The sequence below is a fragment of the Cervus canadensis genome, chromosome 29 (genome assembly GCF_019320065.1).
Source record: "Cervus canadensis isolate Bull #8, Minnesota chromosome 29, ASM1932006v1, whole genome shotgun sequence".
In the NCBI taxonomy this organism is placed as follows: domain Eukaryota; kingdom Metazoa; phylum Chordata; class Mammalia; order Artiodactyla; family Cervidae; genus Cervus; species Cervus canadensis.
This window is the reverse complement of record NC_057414.1, coordinates 23,278,902-23,305,150: the sequence shown is the minus strand read 5'-3', so window position 1 is coordinate 23,305,150 and position 26,249 is coordinate 23,278,902. Positions and strand designations below refer to the sequence as shown.

At 48.8% G+C, this 26,249-nt stretch overlaps 1 protein-coding gene across 11 annotated transcripts in view; it reads left to right on the top strand.

Moving 5' to 3' along the window:
• NAV2 (neuron navigator 2) overlaps positions 1 to 26,249 on the top strand; it is an 874,724-nt gene that overhangs the window by 435,407 nt on the left and 413,068 nt on the right. For 4 of the 11 annotated variants that reach the window (XM_043451127.1, XM_043451125.1, XM_043451123.1 and 1 more), the window contains exon 1: positions 20,294 to 22,232. The exons of 1 other annotated variant lie outside the window; for it this stretch is intronic. In XM_043451127.1, the coding sequence (XP_043307062.1) occupies positions 21,975 to 22,232 (258 nt within the window). In that variant the 5' untranslated portion in view covers positions 20,294 to 21,974. Of the gene's footprint in view, positions 1 to 20,292; positions 22,233 to 26,249 lie in introns of those variants that run through there. 6 more of the 11 variants (XM_043451126.1, XM_043451124.1, XM_043451128.1 and 3 more) reach the window with 2 other exon arrangements.

Genomic DNA, 26,249 nt, shown 5'->3' with positions numbered 1-26,249 from the left:
AGTCAATGACTTCGTGGCCAAAGCCAGGGAACCCTGAGTCAGGGTCAACACCCCTATGCTGAATGCTTGCTCCTTGCATGGAGCAAGAATATGGCTCCCTGGCACTTCTGTCTTGTTCCCCTCAATCCTCTGTTATGGGCTGGGAGGCCAAGGGGACAACTAACAATGGTGCAGCCTCCGGGGTTTTGGTTTCAGCAGTGTCAAGGGAAAATTCTGAACCCTGGAAGCCAAAAGCAAATGTGGCAAGTTGAAAAGAGGCATCCTGGCAGATTGGGGGCTGAAAAAATTGTGTAAGAGTTTCAGAGCAGCCCCAGAAGGAGTTTATTGTTTTGATTAAGAATGAGAAGTTGAGTTTACCTAGAATGAAATCCAGAATTGACCACTTACCAGGTGTTTGATCTTGAGCAATTTAATTAACTTCTCTGTGCTTTAATTGATATGTTTACATATAAGTTATAGTGAGACCTTCTTCGTGGGATCATTGCAAGAGTTAAGTGAGACAACACGTGTAAAGTATTTAGAATCAGTCCCAGCACAGAGTAATTGCTCAATACTATACTGTAACAACGGAGAAAGCAATGGCACCCCACTCCAGTACTCTTACCTAGAAAATCCCATGGATGGACGAGCCTGGTAGGCTGCAGTCCATGGGGTCGCTAAGAGTCGGACACGACTGAGCGACTTCACTTTCACTTCTCACTTTGATGCACTGGAGAAGGAAATGGCAACCCACTCCAGTGTTCTTGCCTGGAGAATCTCAGGGACCGGGGAGCCTGGTGGGCTGCCGTCTATGGGGTCGCACAGAGTCGGACACAACTGAAGTGACTTAGCAGCAGCAGCAGCATACTGTAACAAAAAATTAATTAAATTTCTCAGGGCTCAAAAGAGAATATACTAGAACATACGAAAACGTATATAATCAACTCAACACCGTATGTGACTGTTTTGAGTGGAACGGATGCAAAAGCCAAAGAGAAAGCCAAACTTTCCCTCGGGTCTAGAAAAATGATACTGATGAACCTATTTGCAAGGCAGGAATAGAGACATGGACATTAGAGAACAGACTTGTGGACACAGTGGGGGGAGGAGAGTAGTGTTGAAACATACATTACCGTATGTAAAGTAGCTAGCAAGTAGGAAGTTACTCAGCCTGGTGCTCTGTGATGACTGAGGAGGGTAGGAGGGAGGTTCAAGAGGGAGCGGATATATGTATACATATAGCTGATTCCTGTTGTCGTAGGTCAGAAATCAACACAGCATTGTAAAGCAGTTACCCTCCAAATAAAAATATTTGTTTAAGTTACAAAAAAGAAATTTTCCCTGGGGTTTGTCTGGGAACCTTTGCGAAAGAAGCAGATTCCAGTCACACCAGCCAGTATGAGGGAAAGTTCCTGGGTGGGCTCTATTCCAAGTTCTTCATTTGCCGGTTGAGGAACAGGCCCCAGAGAGGGGCGGTGACCTAACCAAGGTCACACAGCCGTTTCTAGGCAGCATGGGACATAGGAGCCAGATCTCATGACCTCGAAACTAGGGCTCCTGTCACAACACTGCAGAGACCAGAGTTTTCTTTCTTGGGGGTCTGTTCCTCCATCAAAGCTGACCTTCACCCATGGGGAAGCCAGGAGTCCTACAGAATGGCCTAGGCCAGAGCTTCTCAGATTTTAACATGCAAATGCTTCTCCTGGGAATCTTGTTCAAAATGCAGGTCTGGGTGGACCTACAAATCTGCATTTCTGAAAGCTCCCAGGTGATGCTGCTAATTGGGATCAGACTTGGCCTAACAGGGCTCTAGGCCAGCGCGATCCAATAGAAATATCATATGAGCTGCATATGTCATTCTCAATTCTCTAGTAGCAACATTAAAAAAGAAACAGATGTCACTCATTTTCATACATATATTTCACCCCATATATACAAAATATTCTCATTTCAACATATAATCAGTATAAACATTATTAATGAGATATTTTACATTTTTTCATACAAAATCTTCAAAACTCAGGGTGTGTTTTACCCTTAGAGCACATCTCCATTCAAATTTGCTGTATTTTAAGCATGAAGTTGCCACGTGTAGCTATTAGCTACAGGGTAGTTATAAGTAATCCCTCTGTGGGTCCAGCCCTTTGCACCAGCTGACAGTGACCACCTTCTTAGATCTTCCTCTGGCTTTTGCCACTTTGGCAGGCCCACCTAGCCCACTCTTTTACCTTTTTCGTGGGTGAGGACAGCCCTAAGCCTTGAAGAATAGCAGTCCAGGGACCCACCAGCCCAGCTTCCTGTGAATACAGTAGCCTATGCATGCTAGGTTGCTTCAGTGGTGTCCAACTCTTTGCAACCCCAAGGACTGTAGCCCATCAGGCACCTCTGTCCATGGAATTCTCCAAGCAAGAATACTGGAGTGGGTTGCCATGCCTTCCTCCAGAGGATCTTCCCAATCTGGGGATCGAACGCGTGTCTGCCTGCATCTCCTGCATTGGCAGGTGGATTCTTTACCCACTGAGTCACCTGGGAAGCCAAGTAAGGAAGGCCAAAACTCACCTTCCCTCCTTCATCTGTGGGTAACCCTGGGTTTATCTGGACCCAAAGACCTCTGTGTGACAGGCACAGTGGTGTCGGAATATACAATTAAATGCTTGAGAGTCTGTGTGCTGTGTTTTCAATTAGAAGAGCCCAACTGAGAATCCTTTCCATGCGGCTCAGGCCCTGCCACTGTCTGGCCTGGTGGTTGGAAGGTTTTTCTGTGGGGCCAACCATGACGGTGAGAGACCCAGGCTGTGATTCCATGGCAGAGCGCCAGTGTGACATCTGTGGGCCCTCTGTGACTTCGGGCGTGGTTCTCCTCCTGCCAAAGAGACATCAGTGGATCATCCGACAGCTCTGACCATGCTCACACACTGGCTGGGAGGAATCCCCGCACCGGCCCGGGGCCTCGCTGGGGGCGGTTTTGGGTCTTGTCTGAGCCAGAAGGAAAGCTACAAGCGTCTTCCCCAATCTGTGACTTGCAGGTGACTCACCAGGCCCTTCTGTTCACACGTACCCCACTGGAAACCCATGTCTGAGAAGCTAGGGCATTTGGCTCCTTGACCAAATGTTTGAATTTTCTTGCTTTTGTCTGAGAAAGCTCATAGTTTGGTGCTATCTAATTCTAAACATATTAATATCTGGGAACATCTAAATACGCTGTGTGCTCTACAGACAAAACATCTACAGAGGGATGTTCTGATGAATGGAGTTTTTCAGTAAAGCAGAAACTGTTCCTTGTTTCATTCCTTATGGTTGCAAAGCCTTCTAAACCTGAATTGACTTTTCCTCTTCCTCAGAAAGTGGAGTCTAATGAGCAAAATCTGATTTTATCTAATCGTTGGCTATCATTATTGCCTCCACAGGAATTTCTGCTTCTTGACCATATAGGCCATTTTATTTCATTCATTCAATCGACAAATACATATCGAGTACCTGCCATTGTTCTAGGTTCTGGGGATACATCAGAAAGAAATCCCCACTCTTTTGGAACTTGAATCCACGTGTGTGCCTGTGTTGAGGTGAGGGGAAGAAGGACAGGGATGAACAAGGAATGAGCAAATGACATATAAGCTTGGTAAGGAAGTATTCTCGGTGCTGGTGCGCACTTGACGGGCCCCGCACTGAGACCACTGGGCAGCTAAGACTCCCCAGCAGTGCGCTGACCCCCACTCAGGACAGGTTTTGTTCCTTGCCCAGGGTCCCTGCTGCCTGGGGACCTGACCGATACCTTCTCTCCAAGCTCAACAGCTCCCTGGTTACTTTTGGCTGAGATTTGCCAATTAAGCAGATCATTTGATGCCCGCCTGCTCCGATATTTTCAGGTTCATTTTCTCTGTCGCTTGTCTGCCACCAGCCCATCTCTGCCTGGCTCTAGGTTTCCTCTGTGATTGAAGCCATGCCTGTGTGTGATGCTCAGCCTCCATAGGGTCCCCTCGTGACGGGAGGCGAGGCTGTGTTTGGGGTGAGATAGCAGATGGGTTATTTGTACCATAAACTTTCCCCATTGTCATGAGGCTGGAGCAGTGATAGCTAGAGGAAATATAAACAACAGTTTTCCCTGTACTTTTTATGTCTCTGTCAGTCAGGTGTGCCACGCTGACATGAACACAGGAGTCATTTGTTCTGTGTTTGAAGCTGAAATGTGCCATAAATACACCATAGCCCTTCAAAGAGTTGGTTCACAACAGCCTGCTTTAAGAGGCCACCAAAGTCATCTTTTCAGGAAAATAAAACAAAAATATGTTTACAAAACATTGCCCTTGGGAAAAGTTGAAAACATTTTTCCTATTTATGATCTGGTCTTTTTCCACTTGACAGATATTGATTGCTCTCTCCCAGCCACACCCCTGCCCTTCCTCCTGTTTTAGGTGGGGTCCCAATTCACGTGGGCTTCTGGTGAAATAACAAGTGTATTTGTACCTAGCCCAGGAGAGCCCAAAAGCCAGCTACTGAGGGGACATTCGAGGCTAGTCCTATTCTAGGACGGGGATAGAACAGGGAGAAAAGACAGTTTTGGGAATCCACCAGAACAGGCTGTGATCTTCATTAGAAAAATTTTGTCATTGTAGCTAGTGAGAGAATGTTAGGAGACTGGATCTATTATTAAATATCATTAGATCGATCCATATGAAGTTACCATTTGGGAGTCAAAAATAGTGATTATTGGTGATTTCATCTGGTTCCATCTGAAAATGAACAATAGCTACTAGTTATTGATTCCTGCTTGTGTGCCAGGCATTGAACTAAGCACTTTCCGGCAATGATGTCATTTCATCTTCACAGTAACCCCAAAGCATGGTGTCTTCTCCAGAGGCAGACTGTAAGATGAGGATTTGTGATTTACTTTAAAAAGCACTCCCAGGAAAAAAGCAGGACAGGGACAGGGATGAAGCCAAGTGAGGTTATGTGTTTTGGGCAAAGTCTCAGCTCGAGCTGCGGAGCTACAGTTAACCTTCCGTTTGTCCCATCTCAAGACAAGAGGGCTGGGCTTGTGTGTGCCCACAGGCCGTCACTGGTAATGGGTGCCCCAGGAGCCCACGCTCAGACTCACTGGACTCTTACACACCTAGGTGAAGGGGCTCCAATAAACCTTCTGGCAGCCTGTGAGCAAGGTCACAGGCAACCGCCCAAAGAGGCAAAGCACCTGGAATCCGAGGTGGGGAGGGCCACAGAAACAGTAAGGGGGCCCTGGCCTCCAGGCAGAACACCTTCAGAGTCCTCTGGAGGTGGGAGTTCATTTTATTGCCCTTTCACATATGAAGCCATTGAGGTTTAGAAGGATAAAAGTAACTCAGCTCTGGCCAATGAAGAGGTAGGACCAGAACTCTGCTGTCCTGAATTGGCCACTGTCATCCTCTCAGGGGCAGTTCCAATGTCTTGGGTCACTGGGATCAAGCTGGTGGCACCTGGCTCGTCCTTCCCTTAGACGGAGATTTCAGAATCTACTTGCCTCATTCGGATGGATTTGGATAGCAGGGATAGTGCACGGGGGGCTCACACCACTGTCCGACAGCCATAGCCCGTCAAAGTCCTTTAAGTAGGGAGCTGGACTTTTCATCACATTAGCGCTCCCGTGTGCCTCTCTAGGTGGGCAAAAGGGCTCTGTGAGATCCGCTCTCAGGTCTCCTTCCAGAGGCCCTAGAGGCTGTCCTCCCATTCACGGGTGCCCTGGCACAGGCAAGGGCAGCTCTCCACAGCCATGGCTGATGGCAAAGTGCTGTCCAAGGTCACTGCCCGAGAAGGCGATCGCTGCTGTAATCAAGAGTTCACTCCAAGCTGAGTCAGGCCAAGGGACACATGGGCACCAGAGCACCTGGTGAGGGCATCCCCTCCAGCTGTTGCCTCCGCCCACCCTCCCCCGGCCAGGTGTGGTCACTTGCCCACAGTGGCCTTCCCCCAGGAAGCTGAGTCAGAGCTTTCCAGCCCAGAAGTGGGAGGACACAGTCTGGAGGCTGGATTGGAGTTCATAACCCCTGTTCATCCCCTTACTAACTGGAGTGGTTTTTTGACTTCCTACCTCCATGCTGTCATTTATAAACAGGAAATGGCAATATTCTACCCTGCAAAGAACAAATAAGATGTTATCAGGCAGTGCCTCGCACGGATTGGGCATCTGAGACATGTTTGGTCCCAGCCTTTTTTCCTTGGTTTTGCTGGCACTGCTTCCTGTCCCATTACCTGTCTTAACTTTGGGTCACTGTGTGCGTTTTAATTCAGTCCAGCTGCCCTGGTCTTGCTCGGGTGCAGGGTACAAGCCAGAGAAATGTGTCCTTTATTTGAAAGGTTTTGTCCCTTCTGGGTTACTGTCTGAGTGCTGTCCAAGAACACAAATGGCCTGCTTTTTTTCCTCCATTGATCTTGACAAATGCCGAGCTAGCACCTGGCCCTCTCCACTGAATTCCATTATACTCCATATGCTGATAGCTCCTCAGATGAACCCTCTTGGATGGCACATTGCAAGAGAAAAAGCGAAACAGTACAAGACACTGAGATGCTGGGTCCTGCCCCACTCCAACCTTCTCCCCCGTACATAGAAATGCTGTCCTAGTTTTCAGCAGCCTAATTGAACATCCATCACATAAGGAAAAAAAAAAAACCCTGGCTTGCCACCCACGCCATTGTGCTAAGAATGACTTCTCTCCCAGCAGTAGAGCTGGTCAGAGTCACTTCCTAGTGTTTCCATCTGGAATTAGGTGTGAGGATTCAGAAAGCGCATTTGTCCATTTTGAGTCTGAAGCTGGCATGGGCCCTGAAACTTGGAAGTCTGACAAAAAACCAAGAAACCTAGAGTAAACATCCAAACACTTAAGTACCCGAAAATCTGTCTCCTGTTGAAAGTCTTTTTTTCCCTTTTGTGTGTTGTTTGGATCTCATTGAGTCTGTTCTTCCTCGTTTGTCCAGGGGTCCGTTTTAAATATTGACTTTATTTACTGAGACGGGGTTCAGTTGAGCTCAGCATCTCAACAGCTGAGTTCCCAAGCAGCAGGACGTCTCGATGACCAGGAGCATGGGTTTACTGGTTTCAGGTTGAAATCGGCTTTCTGGAGTGATTGCACGCCTGGCTTTGGGGAAAGGATCATTTGTCCTTTAATCTTCCAAATAAATAGAATCATTCATTCATTCAAAATCGATTCCCAGAAGGCCAGTTTTGTACCAGACACTGTGTTACTTAAGCACCAAGGCCGTGAAATACGCACAGTAAGATATCCTTCTCTACTCTGTTGGAGACTGGAGTCTGATACCAGGGATTCCCTAACTCTGGCAGCATGGTGGACTCATCCAGAAGCTTTTTTCTGGGAAAAAAAAATTATTTATTTTTGGCTGTGATGGGTCTTTGCTGCTGCACGGGCTTGTTGTGAAAAGCAGGGGCTACTCTTTGTTGAGGAGCACAGGCTCTAGAGCACCCCAGTTTCAGTAGCTGCTGCACACGGGCTCAATGATTGAGGTTCCCAGACTCTCGAGTGCAGACTCAGTAATCTGGTGCATGGGCTTAATTGCCCCGGAGGCAGGTGGGATCTCCCCAGATCAGGAATCAAACTCTTGTCTCCTGCGTTGGCAGGCAGATTCTTCACCACTGACTGAGCCACCAGGGAAGCCCTGGGAGCTTTTTTAAAAAAAAGAAAAAAAAAAAAAAGCTACTTTATGCGTGTGTTTTCTCAATCCTTACAATAATCTTCCAAAATACTGCTACTGTCGTCATCTTGAAGATGTGGAAACCGAGGCAGAGTTGGGGGAGTCACTTGCCCAGGGATATTTAGCGTCTCGGAAATGGCATAGGACCCCAGGCGCTCTGCCTCCGGAGAGCTGCGCTTACCACTGAGTCGTCCTGCCTCTTCATACATGGAAGCGTGAGAGGGACTGGCAGGCCTGGGTGGCGGGGGCAAGTGGCGAAAGAGAAACTAGCAAGGGGAAGCTGGAGAGGTGGGTGAGGGCAGGGCAGGAAGGGCCTCGGGCGCCCAGACTAGAAGACAGGATTTTATCCAGTGGATGAGCAGAAGAGCTGCCACCTATACCAATGAGAGCAAGAAGCCATTAGCTAGGGGGCGTGGGGTACATTTCTACATGACAGAAAGTAGGTCAGTGTTTTGGAAGGGAGCGCGGAGGTGCAGGCGCTGGGTGATGACAATCAGCTCTGACAGCAGCTCCGTGCTGAGTGGGGAGGAATGTGAGAAGGGCCTCCCGCTCCTTCTCCCCACTGAACTCTTGCTTCGACATGTTATCTGGACCTCACAGGTCAGCCCCAGAGCAGCTGGCTCCGAGCCTTCCTTCCCTGGAAGCCGCATGACCTCCCCAGCGCCGGTGCCCACCATAGCCTTCCCACGCAGTTGCCCGATGCCAGCTCATCAGAGCACAGGGGTGAGTGCAGTGGGGCAGCCAAGGAAGAACCAGAAGCCCGCGCCCCTGCCCTTGATGAAGGCCAGGAGAGAGGCTGTCTAGCCCCTCGGAAGCAGTAGGTGGTAACAGTTACACACGTGAGCCTGGGTTTGAATCCCAGCTCTGGTGTTTAACTGCGTGATTTGGGGGCAAGTCCCTTAACTGCTGTGAAGATCAGTTTTCCCATCTGTAAAATGGGTCACCATTCCTACCTTGCAAGTGTGTTTTAAAAATTGGAGCTATCATGCATGACACCTTAGTGCCTAAGGGTCTGAGCAAATGACAGGTCTTATTATGCCTGGTTAACTGCCATGACCGTATCCTAAGCCCCTGTGGGTCTTGAGAGCCCAGAATGAGAGCCCCTTATTTTGCAGCTGAGAAAACAGAGGCCTGAAAGGGATCCATGGCTTTTCCAGGGTCACCTGGAATATGAACAGCAGAACCGGGAGCAGGGGATACCTTTGAGAGGCCTCACCAAGCAGGGGTGAGAAGTTCAACTCAGGCTTGGCCTCGGCCACTCCTAGCCTTTGCTCTTTCTCCCTCCATGATGGCACAGATACAACCTTTCTGGAAGGGCTGTGTGGACAAATAAGCTGTCATTCCAAAGTGCTGAAAAGCACTCCACAGGTGCCAAACCATGACTCTCCATGGATTTCAACACCTCGGCTGGCATGCCTTTCTGCCAGATGCACGCTGCCTGAGGACTGCGTGTGTGTGTGTGTGTATCTGTGTGTGTATGTATGTCTGTGTGCCTTTGTGTTTGTGTGTGTGTGTATCTGTGTGTGTATGTATGTATGTGTGCCTTTGTGTGTGTGTGTCTGTGTGTTTGTGTTTGTGTGTGTCTGTGTGTTTGTGTATGTCTGTGTGTGTCTTGAGGATAAGGAGAGGAGCACACAGAAGATTCCCGATTGTCCAGAACCTCTCTTTATACCTGAGCCCCATACACTCTGGCTTAGCCCCTGCCCTGTCGCTCAGACAGAAGTGCCCTCGTTCTGCCCAGCTTCTCTGCAGCCTGCTTTCAGTCACCCGCTGCAGGAAGGTGTGAGCCACCTTGCTGAGCGGCAGTGATTAGCCCAGCCTTCAGTCAACAGAGTCAGGGACTCAGTCCCAGGTGGCTCTTGTCAAATAGGGTGTCATGGAAAAGGTGGCATTTGGGATCAGACAATAAAGATTTGAATCCCAGTTCTACTGCTTCTTGTGTGACCTTGAAAAATTACTATTGCACCTTAGTTTCTTCATCTGTAAAAAGGGAGAAATGTTGCATTATTTGAAGACATTAAATGAGAGGACTACTCTGGCATAACTGTTTCATTCCCACCCCAAACCCTGCTCCCATCTCAGTGGCTTTCCTCACCTGGACTACCGAGGTGCCCTGGGCTGATACTATGTGTTGATCTGAATTGTGGATTGGGAAGTCAGAGAGATACCAGGATGAAGAGGTGGTTGTTGAAAGCAAAACCTGCCTCTCCCAAAGAGGCATCTTCGTGGCGAGGATGGCCTCGGCACTCCAGGCTTTTGGGAGGAAAGCAGCCATGGCAGGGACACCCACATTTGACACCCTGTGGCAGAAGAATGGCGCAGCACCCTGAATGGATGTCCTGGATAGAACACATGTGCCCATAGCCTGATTGTGTACCTCTCAACTGACGGAGTTTGGCAAGAGGCCAGGTGGGGAGGGGGCAGATGTGAGCTGGGGCTGCAGTGAGACATGCTAGACCTCCCTGAGCTTCTCCCGGTCTGCAGAACTGCAAGGCAGATGTTTGCAGACAGGTTCCATGACCTCTCTCTAGCTTCTTTTCCCTGCCTGGTCCATTCTATGTGTCCCAGATCTGGGGATACAGATCCCTCTCCCGGTGACGGTGGATGGGGTCCATGAACCTCTCTCGGAGAGGTCGGGGTCCCTACTGAACCCTAGCCTCAGGATCTGGGTCTTCACTCGGTGTCTTATCAATGGAGATGTCCACATACTCAGATACAACCACAAGGTGTCATTGGTGACTCCAGGGTAGGTGGGAAAGATCTGTGGCTTAAACTTCCTGTATGCCAGGAAAAACCATCATCATAACGGTGGTGGCAGTGACCATGATCACTGATGAGTGCTTTACACATATCAGTTCATTTAATCCTTCTAGCAAGCAACTATAGGAGGGAGGTCCTCTTATAAACCCCATTTTACAGATGAGAAAGCTGAGGCATTAAGTGGTTAAATAACTCATCAAAGGTTACATGGTTGGTAAGTGGCAGAGCTCAAACCATGTGGTCAAACGCATGCAGTCTAATTCCAAAGTTATCCTCTTTTCAACCACTGTACCCACCTCTATTGCCTCTCTTCTTAATCTTGCTCCAGAGGCCCAGGAGGTAGGTGTCACCTCCTGTCATAGATGGCATATTGTTGTTGTTGTTTAGTCACTGAGTCAGGTCTGACTCTTTCTGACCCCATGCGCTGTAGCACTCCAGGCTCCCCTGTCCTTTATTGTCTCCCACTTCAGCTCAGTTCAGTTCAGTCACTCAGTCGTGTCTGACTCTCTGCGACCCCGTGGACTACAGCACGCCAGGCCTCCCTGTCCATCACCAGCTCCCAGAGTTTATTCAAACCTGTGTCCATTGAGTCGGTGATGCCATCCAACCATCTCATCCTCTGTCGTCCCCTTCTCTTCCTGCCTTCAATCTTTCCCAGCATCAGGGTCTTTTCAAATGAGTCAGTTCTTCGCATCAGGTGGCCAAAGTATTGGAGTTTCAACTTCAGCATCAATCTTTCCAATGAATATTCAGGACTGATTTCCTTTAGGATGGACTGGTTTGATATTCTTGCAGTCCAAAGGACTCTCAAGAGTCTTTTCCAGCACCAAAATTAGAAAGCATCCATTCTTTGGCACTCAGCCTTCTTTATGGTCCAGCTCTCATCGATGAAACAACTGAGACTCAGAGAGGTGCAGTGATGAGGCCAGGTCATCTGTGGGGCTCTTTTCACTTCACTGAAGGACTTCTAGGAGAGCAAGCGAAACCTTGACATCATCTCTTACCTTATGGGTAAGAGGGAGGAGTATGTGTTGGGGGCACCCAGGTCTTTGCTCACTGCCCAACCCTCCACCTCAAGCACACCAGCAGGAAGGAATGAAAGCCCCAACCCTGCCTCTTTGCCTTTCAGACCTCACCCCAGCATCACCCCCACGTCACTTCTCCAGGAGCCGTGACGGCCTCGACAGTCTAGGTTCTTTCCTGCTAACATAGCACTTGCCTCACTTGGTCATTATATATCCATGTGATTGTGTAACTATTGTCCATTTTCCTGATTACATTGTAAGTTCTATGACCAAAAAAACCTTAGTTCTTATTAACATTTTATCACTAGTGATTAGCATGTGGTCTGGCATTCAGTGGCACTGAACTATGATTTAAGTAAATGAATGAATGAAGAGAGTACCTACAAGATTCTAGACTTACACCAGGCCCTCTGCTCCCATTATCCCACATCCTTGCAACAACCCAGTGAGCTAGTTAGCATCATTCCCATTTTCCTGATGAACAAACTGAGGGCCAGAGATGAAGGGACCCTTGCTCAGTCAATAGGAAGTGAAATCAACATTCACATACGGGTTTGCCTGACTCCAGCCCAGTCTTTTCGATTCTTCTCGTCACTCAGAGAAGAACCCGGAAACAAGAAGCAGTGATAAGGCGGGAATTCCTTGGCTGTCCAGAGGTTAGGACTTTTCCCTAGGACTTTCACTTCCAAGGGTGTGGTTTCAATCTCTGGGTGGGGAACCAAGATCCCACAAGCCACATGGTGTGGGCAAAAAAAAAAGAAGAAAAAAAAATAGCAGTGATAAATAGCCCAAGCTTCTGCTCTAGGGAAAGCAGAAGAAAATGGGTTTGTGGGTACCAGACAGGATTGAAAGTCAAAAATAAAGGACCAAAGTCAAAGAAAGAGCTAAAATGGTCATGGGAGGAGATTCTAGAAACCTGTGTTTGATAATTCAGGAGGAAGTCACCCACGAAGACCCCAGGTGCCTTGGAAGACTGGATTTTCCATTCTCCAAACTCAGCTTTTCAGGGTCTTTCCTTCTACCTTGGGAAGGATAAAACCTTAAGAAGCAAATGACTGTGAGTAGGAATTCATTCGCCATCCCCAAATTTGAAGACAGTCTGTGTGGAAACAAGGAAGCCAGGGTGATATGCTTGACAGTCTGCTTTCCAGCCTTAGGGAGTCTGAGTGTGTTAGATTCATATTTGATGCATGTCCAGACTGCCTTGAGGAAAAAATTTTGATAAATATATCAGTGCATGTCTAAAATTCTTGCACAATGTGGATCTTCAAGAAAGATGCCAATTTTTTTTTTAAAGACTGAATGGTGTCTTGCCCCATTGTTTGTAAAACCATCTTTCTAAGCCAAATAATAATAATAATAAAATCCTTGTATATTTTGTTCTTTTCCACCCTTCAAGCTCTGAGGTTTTATTTGCCTTGGGTTGGGAGAGCGAGTGGAAATCAACACAGCTGTTTATGTTTAGTGGCTTCCAATGATCTCAGGGCGCAAAAGATCCTCACGGGTGTCTCTGCTTTGTTGACAGTTTTGAGACCAGCTTTGAGCTCAGCCAAGGGATAGTGTGAACGAGAATTCCTTTTTACATGTGCCCAGCAGGGTTCATTTCAAGCATACTGGGACCTACTTTCCTCTCCATCTTCTCTCCTTCTGCGAGATCAGGACTGTCTTCAGGCTAGCATCATGGCTTATAGAGACAGTTTGGTAGGTCAGTCAGAAAAGGATGGATTTCCTAGTCCCTCTGCTCAGGGGTGGTCTTGGCATTTCTGCAGAGGAGGGTTCTATTAGGAGCTGCTTCCCTGGAAGAAAAGGAAAACAGGGAGGGTGTCTGGAGTAACTGTTCCTGGCTGTCTTAGAAGGAGGGAACCCTGCTTGTCAGTGACTTTATATAGACACTCCTCCCTCAGCAAATGCAGGGGATTAGTTCCAGGATGCTCTTGGATTCCAAAATCTGCAGGGTGTTCAAAGCCCTTATATAAAATGGCGTAGTATTTGCATATAACCTACACACACCCTCCTAAGTAAGTCATCTCTGGGTTACTTACAATACCTAATACAATGTAAATGCTATGTAAATACTATGTAAATAGTTGCTAGGGCATGGTAAATTCAAGTTCTGCTTTTTTGGAACTTTCTGGAATTTTTTTTTTTTTCCATCTGCTGTTGGTTGTATCTGTGGATGCAGAACCCATGGATACAGATGGCCAACTGTATATAGATCTTATATATTTATATATATATAACTAAACTGGATTTAATTGAACTAGATTTGAACTAAAATTGGATTTTAATCTTTCTTTGAGACCTAACAAAGTTTCTGTCTGTTTGGGAGATGACTCAATTCCTCTACCTGAAAAAGCAGAGGGCAGAGGTGGATGTAAGCCAACTAACTTCCCTATTTGGCACAAGGCTTGGCTCCTTATAGCTCAGTTGGTAAAGAATCCACCTTCAGTGCAGGAGGCCCCAGTTTGATTCCTGGGTCGGGAAGATTTGCTGGAGAAGGATAGGCTACCCACTCCAGTATTCTTGGGCTTCCCTTGGGGCTCAACTGGTAAAGAATCTGACTGCAATGTGGGAGATCTGGGTTTGATTCCTGGGTTGGGAAGATCCTCTAGAGACAGGAAAGGCTACCCAGTCCAGTATTCTGGCCTGGAGAATTCCATGGACTGCGTAGACCATGGGGTTGCAAAGAGTTGGACACAACTGAGCGACTTTCACTTCACTTTGGTTCTCTGTAGAGGATAATGAGCGTTCCTTGAATAAATAAAAGATTCGAACAAGTAAAGATGTTTATTTGAAAAAAATGCAGAAAAATCCCATGGAAAAGTAAGTTGAAATCAATTATAATTCCAACCCTTTAAAACAGTGATAGAAAAATAAGAAATGACTAGTCCCCTAACTTGCTCCTCAAAAAATAACTACTATTAGTCGTGTGATGTGATGCCTTCCTTCTCTTTTCTCTTAATAAACATATGTATCTATACATTGTAAACACACAAAAACATGAGCAAATTTTAATGGTAGCCAAAGTGAAGTCCAATTCTTTGTGACCCCATGGACTGTAGCCTACCAGGCTCCTTCGTCCATGTGATTTTCCAGGCAAGAATACTGGAGTGGGTTGCCATTTCCTTCTTTCCGACCCAGGGACTGAACCTGGGTGTCCTGCATTGTAGGCAGATGCTTTACCGTCTGAGCCACCAGGGAAGTCAAACATGTATGTAAATAGCAGCCAAACATGTATGTAGATGATAAGATAAATATCCCCATGACATATACATTTTAAATAAAGGAGAAAGAATGACAAAATACATACTGAAGGGCTACATGATTGTTTTCTTAGTATCCACTGTTGAGATTTTTTTCATGCCAGCATACGTTTTTCTGAGCATAGACTGTAAAGAGTTAACCGTGCTCCAAGCTCTCCTTTGAGAGCCCTGAACCCTGGGCACCACCACCCACCTCTCCGGGGGCCAGGAGCTCCTCTGCAGCAGATGCTCACCAGGCTCTGAGCCTGGGGCAGAGGCAGAGGGAGGCAGGAAGGCTCACAGGAGAAATAGTAACTGAAAGAGGAAATGCGGTGGAGGAAGCGGCCAGAGCATCCTCACTCCTTGCCTGGGGGCCCGCAGTGACCAGCGGTCAGGCTTCTTGATGCCGTCTGCATGGCTGACTCTCAGGCAGCATTTGGGCAATTACCCGGCTGCTCTGGGGCTGCACCGGCAGCTAGACTGGCTGTGTGTCTCTCTCTCAAAAAACAAACCTGGCACAGAAAGTAACAGAAGGCCTAGGTTTTTCCAGATTGGCCGTTCACATTGATTGAAACTGTCCAGGTTTTTGCCTCAGTCACCCCCCACTGTAAAATGTTGAGGGAGCAGTCTTTGTAGCATTTCTTGCAGTGGCACTTTTCCATTTCCCTGTAGCCAGGAGCTATGTGTGCGCGTGCCTATTGTCACTTCAGTCGTGTCCAACTCTTTGCGGCTCCATGAATTGTAGCCTGTCGGGCTCCTCTGTCCTTGGGATTCTCCAGGCAAGAATACTGGAGTGGGTTACCATACCTTCCTCCAGGGGATCTTCCTGACCCAGAGATCAAACCCACATCTCCTGCATCTCCTGCATTGCACGCGGGTTCTTTACCCATTGAGTCACCTGGGTAGCACCACCCAGGAGCTTTACTAAAAGAAAAATGCTTGGGCCCCATCCCCAGAGTCTGATTTTATCGGTCCAGGGTGGGGCCTAGGCAACCCTGTTTTTTTTTCAGTTCTGCAGGTGACTGTCATGGACAGCCAAGGCTGCGAAGTCAAGTGTGAGAACCCACAGATTCAAAGTCATCTGAGTTCTTGCTTACAAGACAGATATACAGATTCAGAATTCTAGGTCTGTTAGGGGTGTGTGATTAGGGTTCTGTTCCATTAACCCTCAGTGATTCTTAGGCTTTTATTGGCGTGTAAGATCTACTATTTGTCATTTATTTCCCTGTTTGCTTGCCCTGTTCTCTCAATTTTTCAGCTGTTGAAAAGGGCAACCCTCAGGCTAGAAACAGTGGTTGCATCATCCTTTGAATCTTGAGAGTAGGGGCTAAGCACTTAAGTTTTATTTGTTCCCTACCATAATGCCCAGACCCTGGCATATCTCTCAACAATTTACTGTTGCCTCTCAACAATTTATTCATTGATGTCTCTCAACAATTTATTCATTAATGATTGAGGCATACTATAGCCGATAAGTGAAAGTACACGTTGCTCAGTCGTGTCTGACTCTTTGCGACCCCATGGACTATACAGTCCATGGAATTCTCCAGGCCAGATACTGGAATGGGTAGCCTATCCCTTCTCCAGGGAATCTTCCCAACCCAGGAATCAAACCCAGGTCTCCTGCATTGCAGGTGGATTGTTTACCAGTTGAGCCACCAGGGAAGCCCATAGCCAACAAACCAATAGTTTACTAAATATTTGTTTGACATTTAATCAGGGCTATTGCCTTGGGCTTCCCAGGTGTCTCAGTGGTAAAGAATGTGCCTGCCAATGCAGGAGATGCAGGTTCAATCCCTGGTTTGGGAAGATTCCCTGGAGAAGGAAATGGCAACCCACTCCAGTATTCTTGCCTGAGAAATCCCATGGACAGAGGAGCCTTGTGGATTATAGTTCACGGGGTCACAAAAGACTTGGACACAACTTAGCGGCTAAAACAACAACAATTGTCTCAAACCCTTGTAAACATGCACACATTCACACATACTCCTTACACACCAGCCCTGCTAGTGGGAAAACCCACAGTTATCAGTTCTCAAAATACAACCCAGGGATCACTGCTGGGCATACAGATCTGCACACATCCATCTATGGAAGAAGGTAGATTAGAAGCAAGTTCAGGGAGTGGTGAGCAGACTTTCTAAACAGCTCTTCTAAGGTTCTTACCCCAGTTTTCCTGCAGTCTGAGATGGGTGAGCTCTCAATTCAGCCATAACCAAAAGATCAGCATTTTGGGCCAGCAAGAGATACTATTGTAAGTTGCCAACCCGTGTCATAGAAAACTAAGGGAAAGTGCATATTTGAGATTAAGCCTTTCTAACTTTTTTTTACTCCCCAATAAACTCAAGAATGCTTTGCTTTTTATATTATTCTGGAGACTTGCAATATATCCCTTCATAATTTATAGTAGGGGTCTCCAAGAGCCTTTTGATTCTTTCCCCAGGTCCCTGCTTTTTTTTTTTTTTTTTTTGGTGGTAGGCTGTGGTTTAGATGTTTCAGTCTCTCCTACGACTGTCTTCTTGGGAGGTAAGTGCAGCCAGGGGTCTTTAACACAGATAAAGGGTGGGTTGATGGGGTTGATCACTTGCAGATCAGCCCTAAAGACCAATTTACACTCAACTAATCACCAGTGTAGCTGGCAGTGTAGCTGACACATCCTGACCTAAGGATGGTTCTTACAGCCAGAGAGGTGCCAAACTCTTCAGATTCTGATTCAGTGGTCCTGGGAGCTTTGGCAATATGTTTCAAATTGGGTGGTTTTGAAAGTTGAGAGGCTGACAGAAGAAAAAGAGAAGGGTTGTCAAGGTTGGGATTTAAAATAGTGGGCTATCCATGATATATATCATTTTTTAAAAATAGCAGTAAAAAGAAACTTGGATAGTGTGTTCTTTCCAAAGCAGTTTACTGCATCCTAAACCAGTGACTCCTGTAGCTACCAGTGCTTGTCAAACTTATTGATTTCAAATGACTTCATTCATGTTAACACAGCATCTATGTGGAAGGAGTAACTTTATAGGACATTTTCATAATTTGTGATGATCTTATTTAAGGCGGAATCTTGCAATTATCTCTTTTGCCTCAGGGAAAAAAGAGCTTTTCCTCCCATGTCTTGCTATAATGACAAAATTATTTTGCTGTAAAGAAAGAAAATGAGGGGAAGACAGGAAAAATATAAAGGGAGATGAAAACTGTTCCAGGAAAGAGCAAATAAAATTATTAAAGGGATGTGGAGGCTGAGAAAGAATTTGGAAATAGACTAAAAGATTCACTTGTTTTCCATCAAGAAAGATGAGAAGTCATTGGACCTTAAGTTAAATAAATCACACAAGTTAAGGTGTATGGTCCTATATTTACCAACTCCTAGAGTATTTGGAAAAGATACTTTTTAAAAAAGAATGCACTGTTTTTCAGATTAGTACATATTTGAGGGTCTCAGAATCCAAAAGAATGACCTTGGTGCAAATATGATTTAAATGGGAAATCCAAGATGGCAAATACATAGTATATACATCACTATGCCCATCCATTTCTGTACCCATGACAGACATTATTAATTGATCACACTGCTGTTTCCAACTTAACTAAACTTTGGAATTCCGTTCAGCACAGGGTGACAGAAAGTCAGTTAGCTAGAGATGGCCCTTGAGATGAACCCATTTTGCTACCCATGATTTAGTTTACTACACAAAGTGTGAGCTCCAGACCACCAGCATGGATGTCACATGGGAGCTTATTCTGAAATCAGAGTCTCAGCCCCATTCCAGACCTACTGAATGGAATCTGTATTTTAGCAAGATCTCCAGTAATTCTTATGTATATTAAGGTATACTACATATATTAAGCAGAGACATCACTTTGCCAACAAAGGTCCTATTATAGTCAAAGCTATGGGTTTTCCAGTAGTCATATGGATGTGGGAGCTGGACCATAAAGAAGGCTGAGTGCTGAAAAATTGATGCTTTCAAATAGTGGTGCTGTAGAAGACTTTTGAGTGTTCCTTGGACTGCAGGGAGATCAAACCAGTCAATACTAAAGGAAATCAACCCTGAATATTCACTAGAAGGACTGATGCTGAAACTGAAACTCCAATACTTTGGCCACCTGATGTGAAGAGCCAACTCATTGGAAAAGACCCTGATGCTGGAAAAGGCTGAAGGCAAGAGGAGAAGGGGACGACAGATGATGAGATTGTTGGATGGCATCACTGACTCAATGGACATGAGTTTGAGCAAACTCGGGGAGATAGTGAAGGACAGGGAAGCCTGACAAGCTGCAGTCCATGGGGTCACAAAGAGTTTGACTCAACTTAGTGACTGAACAACAACAATATATTAAAGTTTAAACAGCCCTGAAAGAGCACTGAATGCCTGATGCATTCATCAGAATCACTTGATTAAACACTTGGTAAACCTAGATCCTTGGGCCCCAACTTCAGGACTTTTGGTTTATCAGATCTGGGGTGGGGCTTATCAAACAAGCTTCCAGGTGTTGATGCTGCTGGTGGTGATCTGGGGACCACATTTTGAGAAAAACTACATTAAGGCCATGGAAATACTTAGGAATATCTCCATAATCTTTAAAGTCAAAGACTGCAATATATTTCCATAACTCTTGCTACATCTGGCAGAACCAGAATTCTGGATAGGAGAGGCTCCAAGTTTTAACAGAGCATAGCATCTCTATGACTTTATGTACCTGGATCTAAAGGCTCTCCCTCTGGTTAATTGCCACTGGCATCATGCACTCATCTATCTGATAACAATCTGGGTAGCTATTCTGTCCACAGCATTATATTCAGTGCTGAGAGAATCTAATGCAGGTTAAAAACACATTCCTGACTTCAAGAGGCCTTCTCTTTCAGAAGAAAATAAACATGAAGCAATAAACAACAAGGTAGCATCAGATAGAAAAGGGCTGAGTGCTAAGTAAGTGACACGGCAGACTACGTGTAATTTAGAGGGAGGAATGCCTGCAATTGCATTCAAGACCGTGTGCAGTTCAGCCTCATTAGAGAAGAAAGTTGCTGCATAGAATGGATGGAGATAAGATGGGAAAGGGAGCAGGCCAGGGTTAAGAGGCACCTTCTTATTTCTTAATACTGTTTTAAGAGACTATCTTAAAACTTTGAAGTTTCCTACTGTCAGGATAACAACAAATCAATGCTATCAACATTGAAAATTAGGCTACAGGGTGGGCATACTGTGAAAAACCTGTATCTCAGAGACAGAGAAGTGAAACAACTTTACGTACAGATGACTGGAGGGTGGCGTGGGGGATGCGAGTAGCAGTAATTTAATAATAGGAATAATAATACCCAACTTCTACCGGTCTTTCACATTGCCAAGGTACCCGTGCTACAAGACTGTAATGAACTATCTCATTATCCAAACAATAGCAACCCCCCTCGGCAGCCCCCCTCCTTACTCCCAGTAAGAACCGAAGCTTTGTAAGGGTGTATCTAAGTCAAAAAAACTTCCCCGATTTAAATCCAGGAAGTTCTGTGGAGGCGGGGACGGGGGCGGGGGTCCCTCATCTACGAATCGCGAGGGGTCTGGCCTGCCTGTGCCCTCTCTTCCAGCTCTCTGCGAAGAACCCACAGAGCACCTGGGACAGGAGAGAAATCCTCGAGCGAACTGAAGTCGAGGAACCTGTGGGGTCAGTGCGTCCGAGGCGCAGACAGGGAGGGGCTCCTATCTGAAACGCAGCAAAATTTTAGCCAGAGCCCGGCCGGGGTCCTGGAGCTTCTCCGGGCTTCCTCCGGCCACTCTAATTACAGTATGTGGTAGGTTGCGAGGAGGAACCGTCTGAGGTCGGCAGGCTTCGCGGGGGTATTGTATTTGCCTATAAATACTTCACATAGTTAAGTGAAATGTGCAGCCTTTGAAAGCTGGAGAGGAAGCCATTCGGAGGCCCCCCGGCCCGCCTGGAGGAGCTGGCAGAAAAGAGAAGAAATGGCTGGCGTGTCCTTCACGCGGGAGCCTAAGGAACCGCCCTGCCCAGACCAGATGGGGGGCCGCGAGGCTGCAGGCGCGACTCCGGAAGCCTCAGACCGTTAAGGTGACCAGAACAATTTAAAAAAGGAAACAAACTTCCCCGGAGCCTTCCCCGCGGGGCCCCGAGGCGGGCGCTTGCGTTCGAAACGGCATTTTTCAAAAGGATTTCAGGACGCGGGGGGTGTGGGCCCGCGGGGGAGCGCGCGGCCACAGCCGCGCTGCAGAGCGGCCACCAGCCGGCTTTGTACTTGCGGCCAAGCGCGGCCCCAGAGTTTCGGCGGCGGCCCGGGGAGTTGAGGCCACGCCCCCTTTGCAGGGAGAGCCGCGGCCGCCGATTGGCCCGCCGCGGACCAATCGGCGCGTTGAGGCGGCCCGGGCTGTCAGCGCGCGCCGCAGCCGCGCGGGTCGCAGCCTGTCCTCCCCTGCGCAGAGCCCCGCAGCCAGCGCAGCCTTCCCGGGAAGCGCGGCTGCAGCTCTCGAGCGCTGCCTTGCCCTGCCCTGCCCAGCCCAGCCCGCCAGCCGCGCGTCCGGGTGCCCGCGCCCCGCGGCCACAGCCTTGCTGCGCTATAGCGCACGGAGCATGTGCAGACCCTCAGGCGCCGAAGTGCTCTCTGCCCCGGGGGGCTTCTGGCTGCGGTGACTGACTGTCACACCTAAAGAGACCTTTCGGGGGCTCTCGTCGCGCCTCTGCGTCGCGGGGGGACACTGCGGTGCTTGCGACCAGAGCGACAGCTGCCTCTCACTGAAGACGTCTTGGGCTGCGTGCGCCCTCCCTCTCTTCCTCGTATCGCTCCTTCCCTCCCCTTCGCGGTTGCTAGCCCCTTAGCTCGCCGGCTCACACCCGCAGCCTCCCCGGAGCGGGAGGCGTGGGTCCCCGCCACCCCTCTTCGAGCGGGGCATCCTCACTTCGGAGATGCAATGACAAGTTAATATGGGCGTCCAAGCCTCGGGGTCCCAGGAGGAGAATCGCAAGAGGCAACAGCTCCCGAGCACCCAGAACCCTTGAACAGGCCACCCAGGAGGGGCGTGAAACCCGGCGGCAGCATCAGTCCAGGTGGGACCCGCTGAGCGCAGCGCGATCAGTCCTCCGTCCGGTTCCCGCACTGCGAAGGCCAGCTCACCCGATTTCTCCGAGATCCCCGACCCGGGGAATTTTTTTTTTTTTCTTTCCCTCGGCTGGTGGTGGGCGCCTCTCGGGCCGAAGCCCGGCGCCTGCTCTGCTGCCCGCGCTGCCTTTAGCGGTCGCCTCCGCCGCCGCTTCCAGGGACGTGCTGGGAAAGCCGAAGCCCCGGGAGAAGATGCCGGCCATCCTGGTGGCCTCCAAAATGAAGTCGGGACTGCCCAAACCCGTGCACAGCGCCGCGCCCATCCTGCACGTGCCCCCAGCCCGGGCGGGCCCCCAGCCTTGCTATCTCAAGTTGGGAAGCAAGGTGGAGGTGAGCAAGACCTCCTACCCTAGCCAGATCCCCCTGAAATCGCAGGGGCTGCAGGAACCAGCGGGGGAGGGGCTCCCGCTGCGGATGAGCGGCTCGGTGGAAAACGGGTTCGATACCCAGGTGAGAGGTGCTGTGTGCCGGGGGCACTGTTCTGATGGGAAGGGTGAATACTTTTTTGAGGGTGGAGGTTGACACTGCTGGAGAGGGGAAAGGGCTACCCTGTGGGCTGAGAAGGGGACCGTTCCACTTAGGCCAGCAGATTGGGGGTTGCGCTCGGAGAGTGGGCTGGCCAGTGGGTGTGGCCCGGGTGACCGAGGTTTGCCTTAAGGAGCTCTGCGAGATCGGGCTGCGGGCTGCCTGCGGCTTCCTTCTGGGGGCGCGGTGGGGTGGGGCACGATCAGGGTGTCCTCTAAAAACCATGTGCCACACTTGAAATGTCAGGTTCTGCATGTCGAGGGGCTTGGCCCCAAGAAGACAGCGTCTGCTGCAGCGACTGTGTGTCTGTCGGTTCTGCAGGGATTCTGTCCGTGCCGAGGAATTGTCCAAGACCTCGTTGGGCTCCACGCCCCTCTGGCCTGGCTGCAACATCCAGGAAGAGAGGGCTAGGGGTGGCAGTGTACCTGCTCCCCTGGGCTTGGAGATACCCGGGCCTGCCCCATCCTTTGGGCTGACAGCATTCCAGGCACGGTGCTGGGACTGCAGTAGGAGAGCCCGGTGCACCGGCGGAGGCAGGCAACTGGAGACTCCTAGCGTCTCGGCTGGCTGTAGCGATGGGGCGGGGGTGGCTGCCTCGGAATGGCGGCCCGAAGCTAAGCCCCTCCTTCCTGGGTAGTGGATCCCGGTGCCGGTAGCCCGGGTGACTGGGGGATGCGGGTGTGAGGGTGGCTTGAAAAGAATTGATGACTTCTACCGTTCCAGAGCGAGCTCGCATCACCCCATTCGGCTGGGTGACAGGCCCTAGCCATGCCATCTCTTTTAAGGAAATCAGCAAAGGCCAATCCGGTTCTTCTGGCTTCCTGCCCTCGCTGCTCCTTTTTTCCGCCCCCCTCCCTTCTCCTGGTAGGAGGGAGCACGGGCACGCTGTATTTTCTTGGCAGTTAGTCAGCAGGGACTTTTGGGGACAGGCCGACCTGACGGATGTGACTGTCCCAGTCAGGAGAGGCGGAAAGCCAGCGGGGGAGGTAGTGTGGGGCTGGTGTCAGGGAAGTGGCAACAGACCAGCTGACCTTTTTGGCACTTAATCTCTGCTGACCCTGTCTCCACCTTCTCCCAGAGCTTTCTCTGATCAGAGGCTAGAACTCAACACATTCCTAGCCTTTCTGATGGAGGAACTGAAGCTGGAAGCTAATTGTAAGCAGACTTTTGGAACTCTGGGCTGGAGAAGGCCCTCAAAGCAGATTACGTTCCCACACCAGGCTGATAAGCGTGCCCCTTGCTGCTGCACTTGCTAAACATTTTTAGAAGCTGACAGGTTTGAGTGATGGCGTGTGGGAGGAAGGCAAGATTTCCCCCCTATGCTCCTGGGCCTGTCTCTGCTATAGGGTTCTGTGCTCTGAGCTCTTTTTCTGCCATTCATCACAGGATTTGTTCAGTGGTCTCTGAAACAGGAGTGAGCCTGGGGGGTGCGTTCTTATGAGGGTGTCCCTCCATCCTTGGACGGGGGGCTGATGGGATGTGGTGGGGTGCGATGGAGTGAAGGCGGGAGGCCAGAGCGGTGACTCGGGGATGTGACACACACACCCTCCAGCCTGGTGAGGAGGGCCCGAGGAATGAGGGCAAAGTGGACTCTGTGATCATTGCGACCAGGCAGCTGTCCTACCACTGTCCATTTGACCTTTCACTTAACACACAGGGTTGGAGGGCTTTCGATGGGCAGGCTCTGAAAAGGTGATTCATCACCCTCTTTCCTGGAAAAATGATCTTCAGCTGCTGCCAGAGGGGCTTGTGTGGTCTGGTTCCCTCAAGGCTTTCCTTCTCTCCCCCACCCTTGGCCCACAGTCCCTTGTCTGCCCCCACCCCGCCTCCCTTGCCCTCAAGAGGGCCCTGTGTACTGACCAGGAGGGGGGTTTGGATGGACTTTCCAGTGGGCTACCTGGTTTTGACAGCCTGCCCTTTTTTTTTCTACATTCATGGCCAGGCTTCCTGGCAGTTCTTTGTGGCAGGTGCAGATCCTTGTTCTCATGGCCTCGCCCTGGCATCAGAGAATCATTGGCAAAAGGGGCTTTCCTCTTTGGACAAGTCTTCTCCCCCTGGGCCTGACACCGTGCACGTGCACCATCCAGGAAAGCCTGCCCATGCAGCTCGAGGACAGGGTCAGGCTTGGTAGTCCCAGATTCAAAACCTGATATTTGTCACTAGAAGATGCTCCGGGGATGAGAGTTAAGTGGCAAATTATATTTTGGGGCATTTGACTCCCTTTTTCACTCAGGGGCTTTTACTAGGCTGTGCTGTGCAGTGGTCAGTAGCACAGGCTTTAAAGTCAGGTGGATAGCCCAGGTGTCCTGCCTCCACCATGTACAAGCTGGTGACCTAGTCCATTAACCTCTCTGGGCCTCAGTGTTCCCATCTGTAACAATGGGCATTTAACAACCACACAAATTGTGAGAGGCTTAAGAAAAATAACATTTGTAAAGTGTCACATACACCTGTCTCTATATACACATCTACATACATCATAGATACATATTTATATACATATATAAGTAAGATATGTAAAGCCCAGTGTCTGGCAAATAGAAAACACTTAATAAAATGAGCCATTTATATTGCTAAACCAAGAGATGGGGTATTGTTGAACGTAGATCTAATAGCCTCTCAGTGAGAAAAGGCCTAACTTACTCTGTCAAACCCTTGAGAAGGTATCGTTCAGTTCACAAGGGTTTACAGAACATCTGTCACATACCTAATGCAGTACCAGGCATGGTGGGAAGATGAGGGAAGTGCCTGACGTGCCAGACTGTCTTGTATGATCTCGTTTCATCCTCACAGTAACACTGAAAGCAGATGTGACTTCCTATGACAATAATTTCATATAACATCTTCTTCAACGACAGTAATATAATAATGGCAAGTCATCACATAGCACTTCCGACGTGCCAGGAATTGTTCTAAAAGACCTCATTTGATTCTTACAACAATCCAATGAGATATGTGTTATTATTCTCATTTTACACTTGGGAAACTGAGGCAAAGACTGGGTTAGTGACCCCATGAATAGCAGGAGTAGAATTAGAACTTGGACAGCCTGGTTCTGGTCTCCCTGTTCTTAACCAGCATGCTATAGAGAAAAGATCATAGGGACTTTCCTGTTACTCACGGGCCCTGACTTATGAGACCACTGCTCTAGCCGCTGAGCTGGATGAGTAAACAGGATTCAGCAAGGTTGAGTGACTCTCTCCAGGTCATCCTGCTCCAGGGTGGCAAGTAGGGAGTCCAGCTCTGGGTGGTCTGGCTTGCAGGGTGATGGTCTTCCCTGTCTTCATAGCTGCCTCCCTCTTTCATGTTCTGGTGGAGGTACAGGGTACATTAGACATGGTCTGGGCCTCGGAGGTCTTACAATCTAGGTGGGAGGCATAACTGATGCACTGAAGACCTCAGGGCACAACACATAAAGGGCTGAGAGGGCTATTTGGGGCTGGAAGGAAGGAAAAGGCCGTTATGGCTGGAGAAGTCCAGAGAGCCTCACAGAGGGGGCTGGTGATGGTGGGTCCCAGAGATGGGCAGGCATAGCTGGGTGGGGAGGAGAAGGGGTGAGATGAACGTGTGGGGAAGGGGGCGGGGCAGGGCATGCAGTGGTGCAGAGCAGGAGTGGGTGTAGCCACAGGGAAGCCACACCTTCACATAGCAGGTGATGACTTCGTATTTAGCATCTTCCTTTCGAAAGGTGAGCATGAGCAAAGAACAAAGGCTTCTCGCAGTTGAAAAATTGGAATTGCCTGTTGCCTTCCTGGTTGGTAGCGATCCTGAGCATGCGGGTAGTTATGGAGAGATAGTGTCCATAAAAGAGCTGGCTCATAGCAGACCCTTGGGAAATGACAGTGATTATTATTATTAGCTTAAGGTTCAGAATCTCTGACATGGTGTGATACGGGGAAAGGAGACAGTTCTCATGGCTTATATTAGGCAGCAACTTATTTC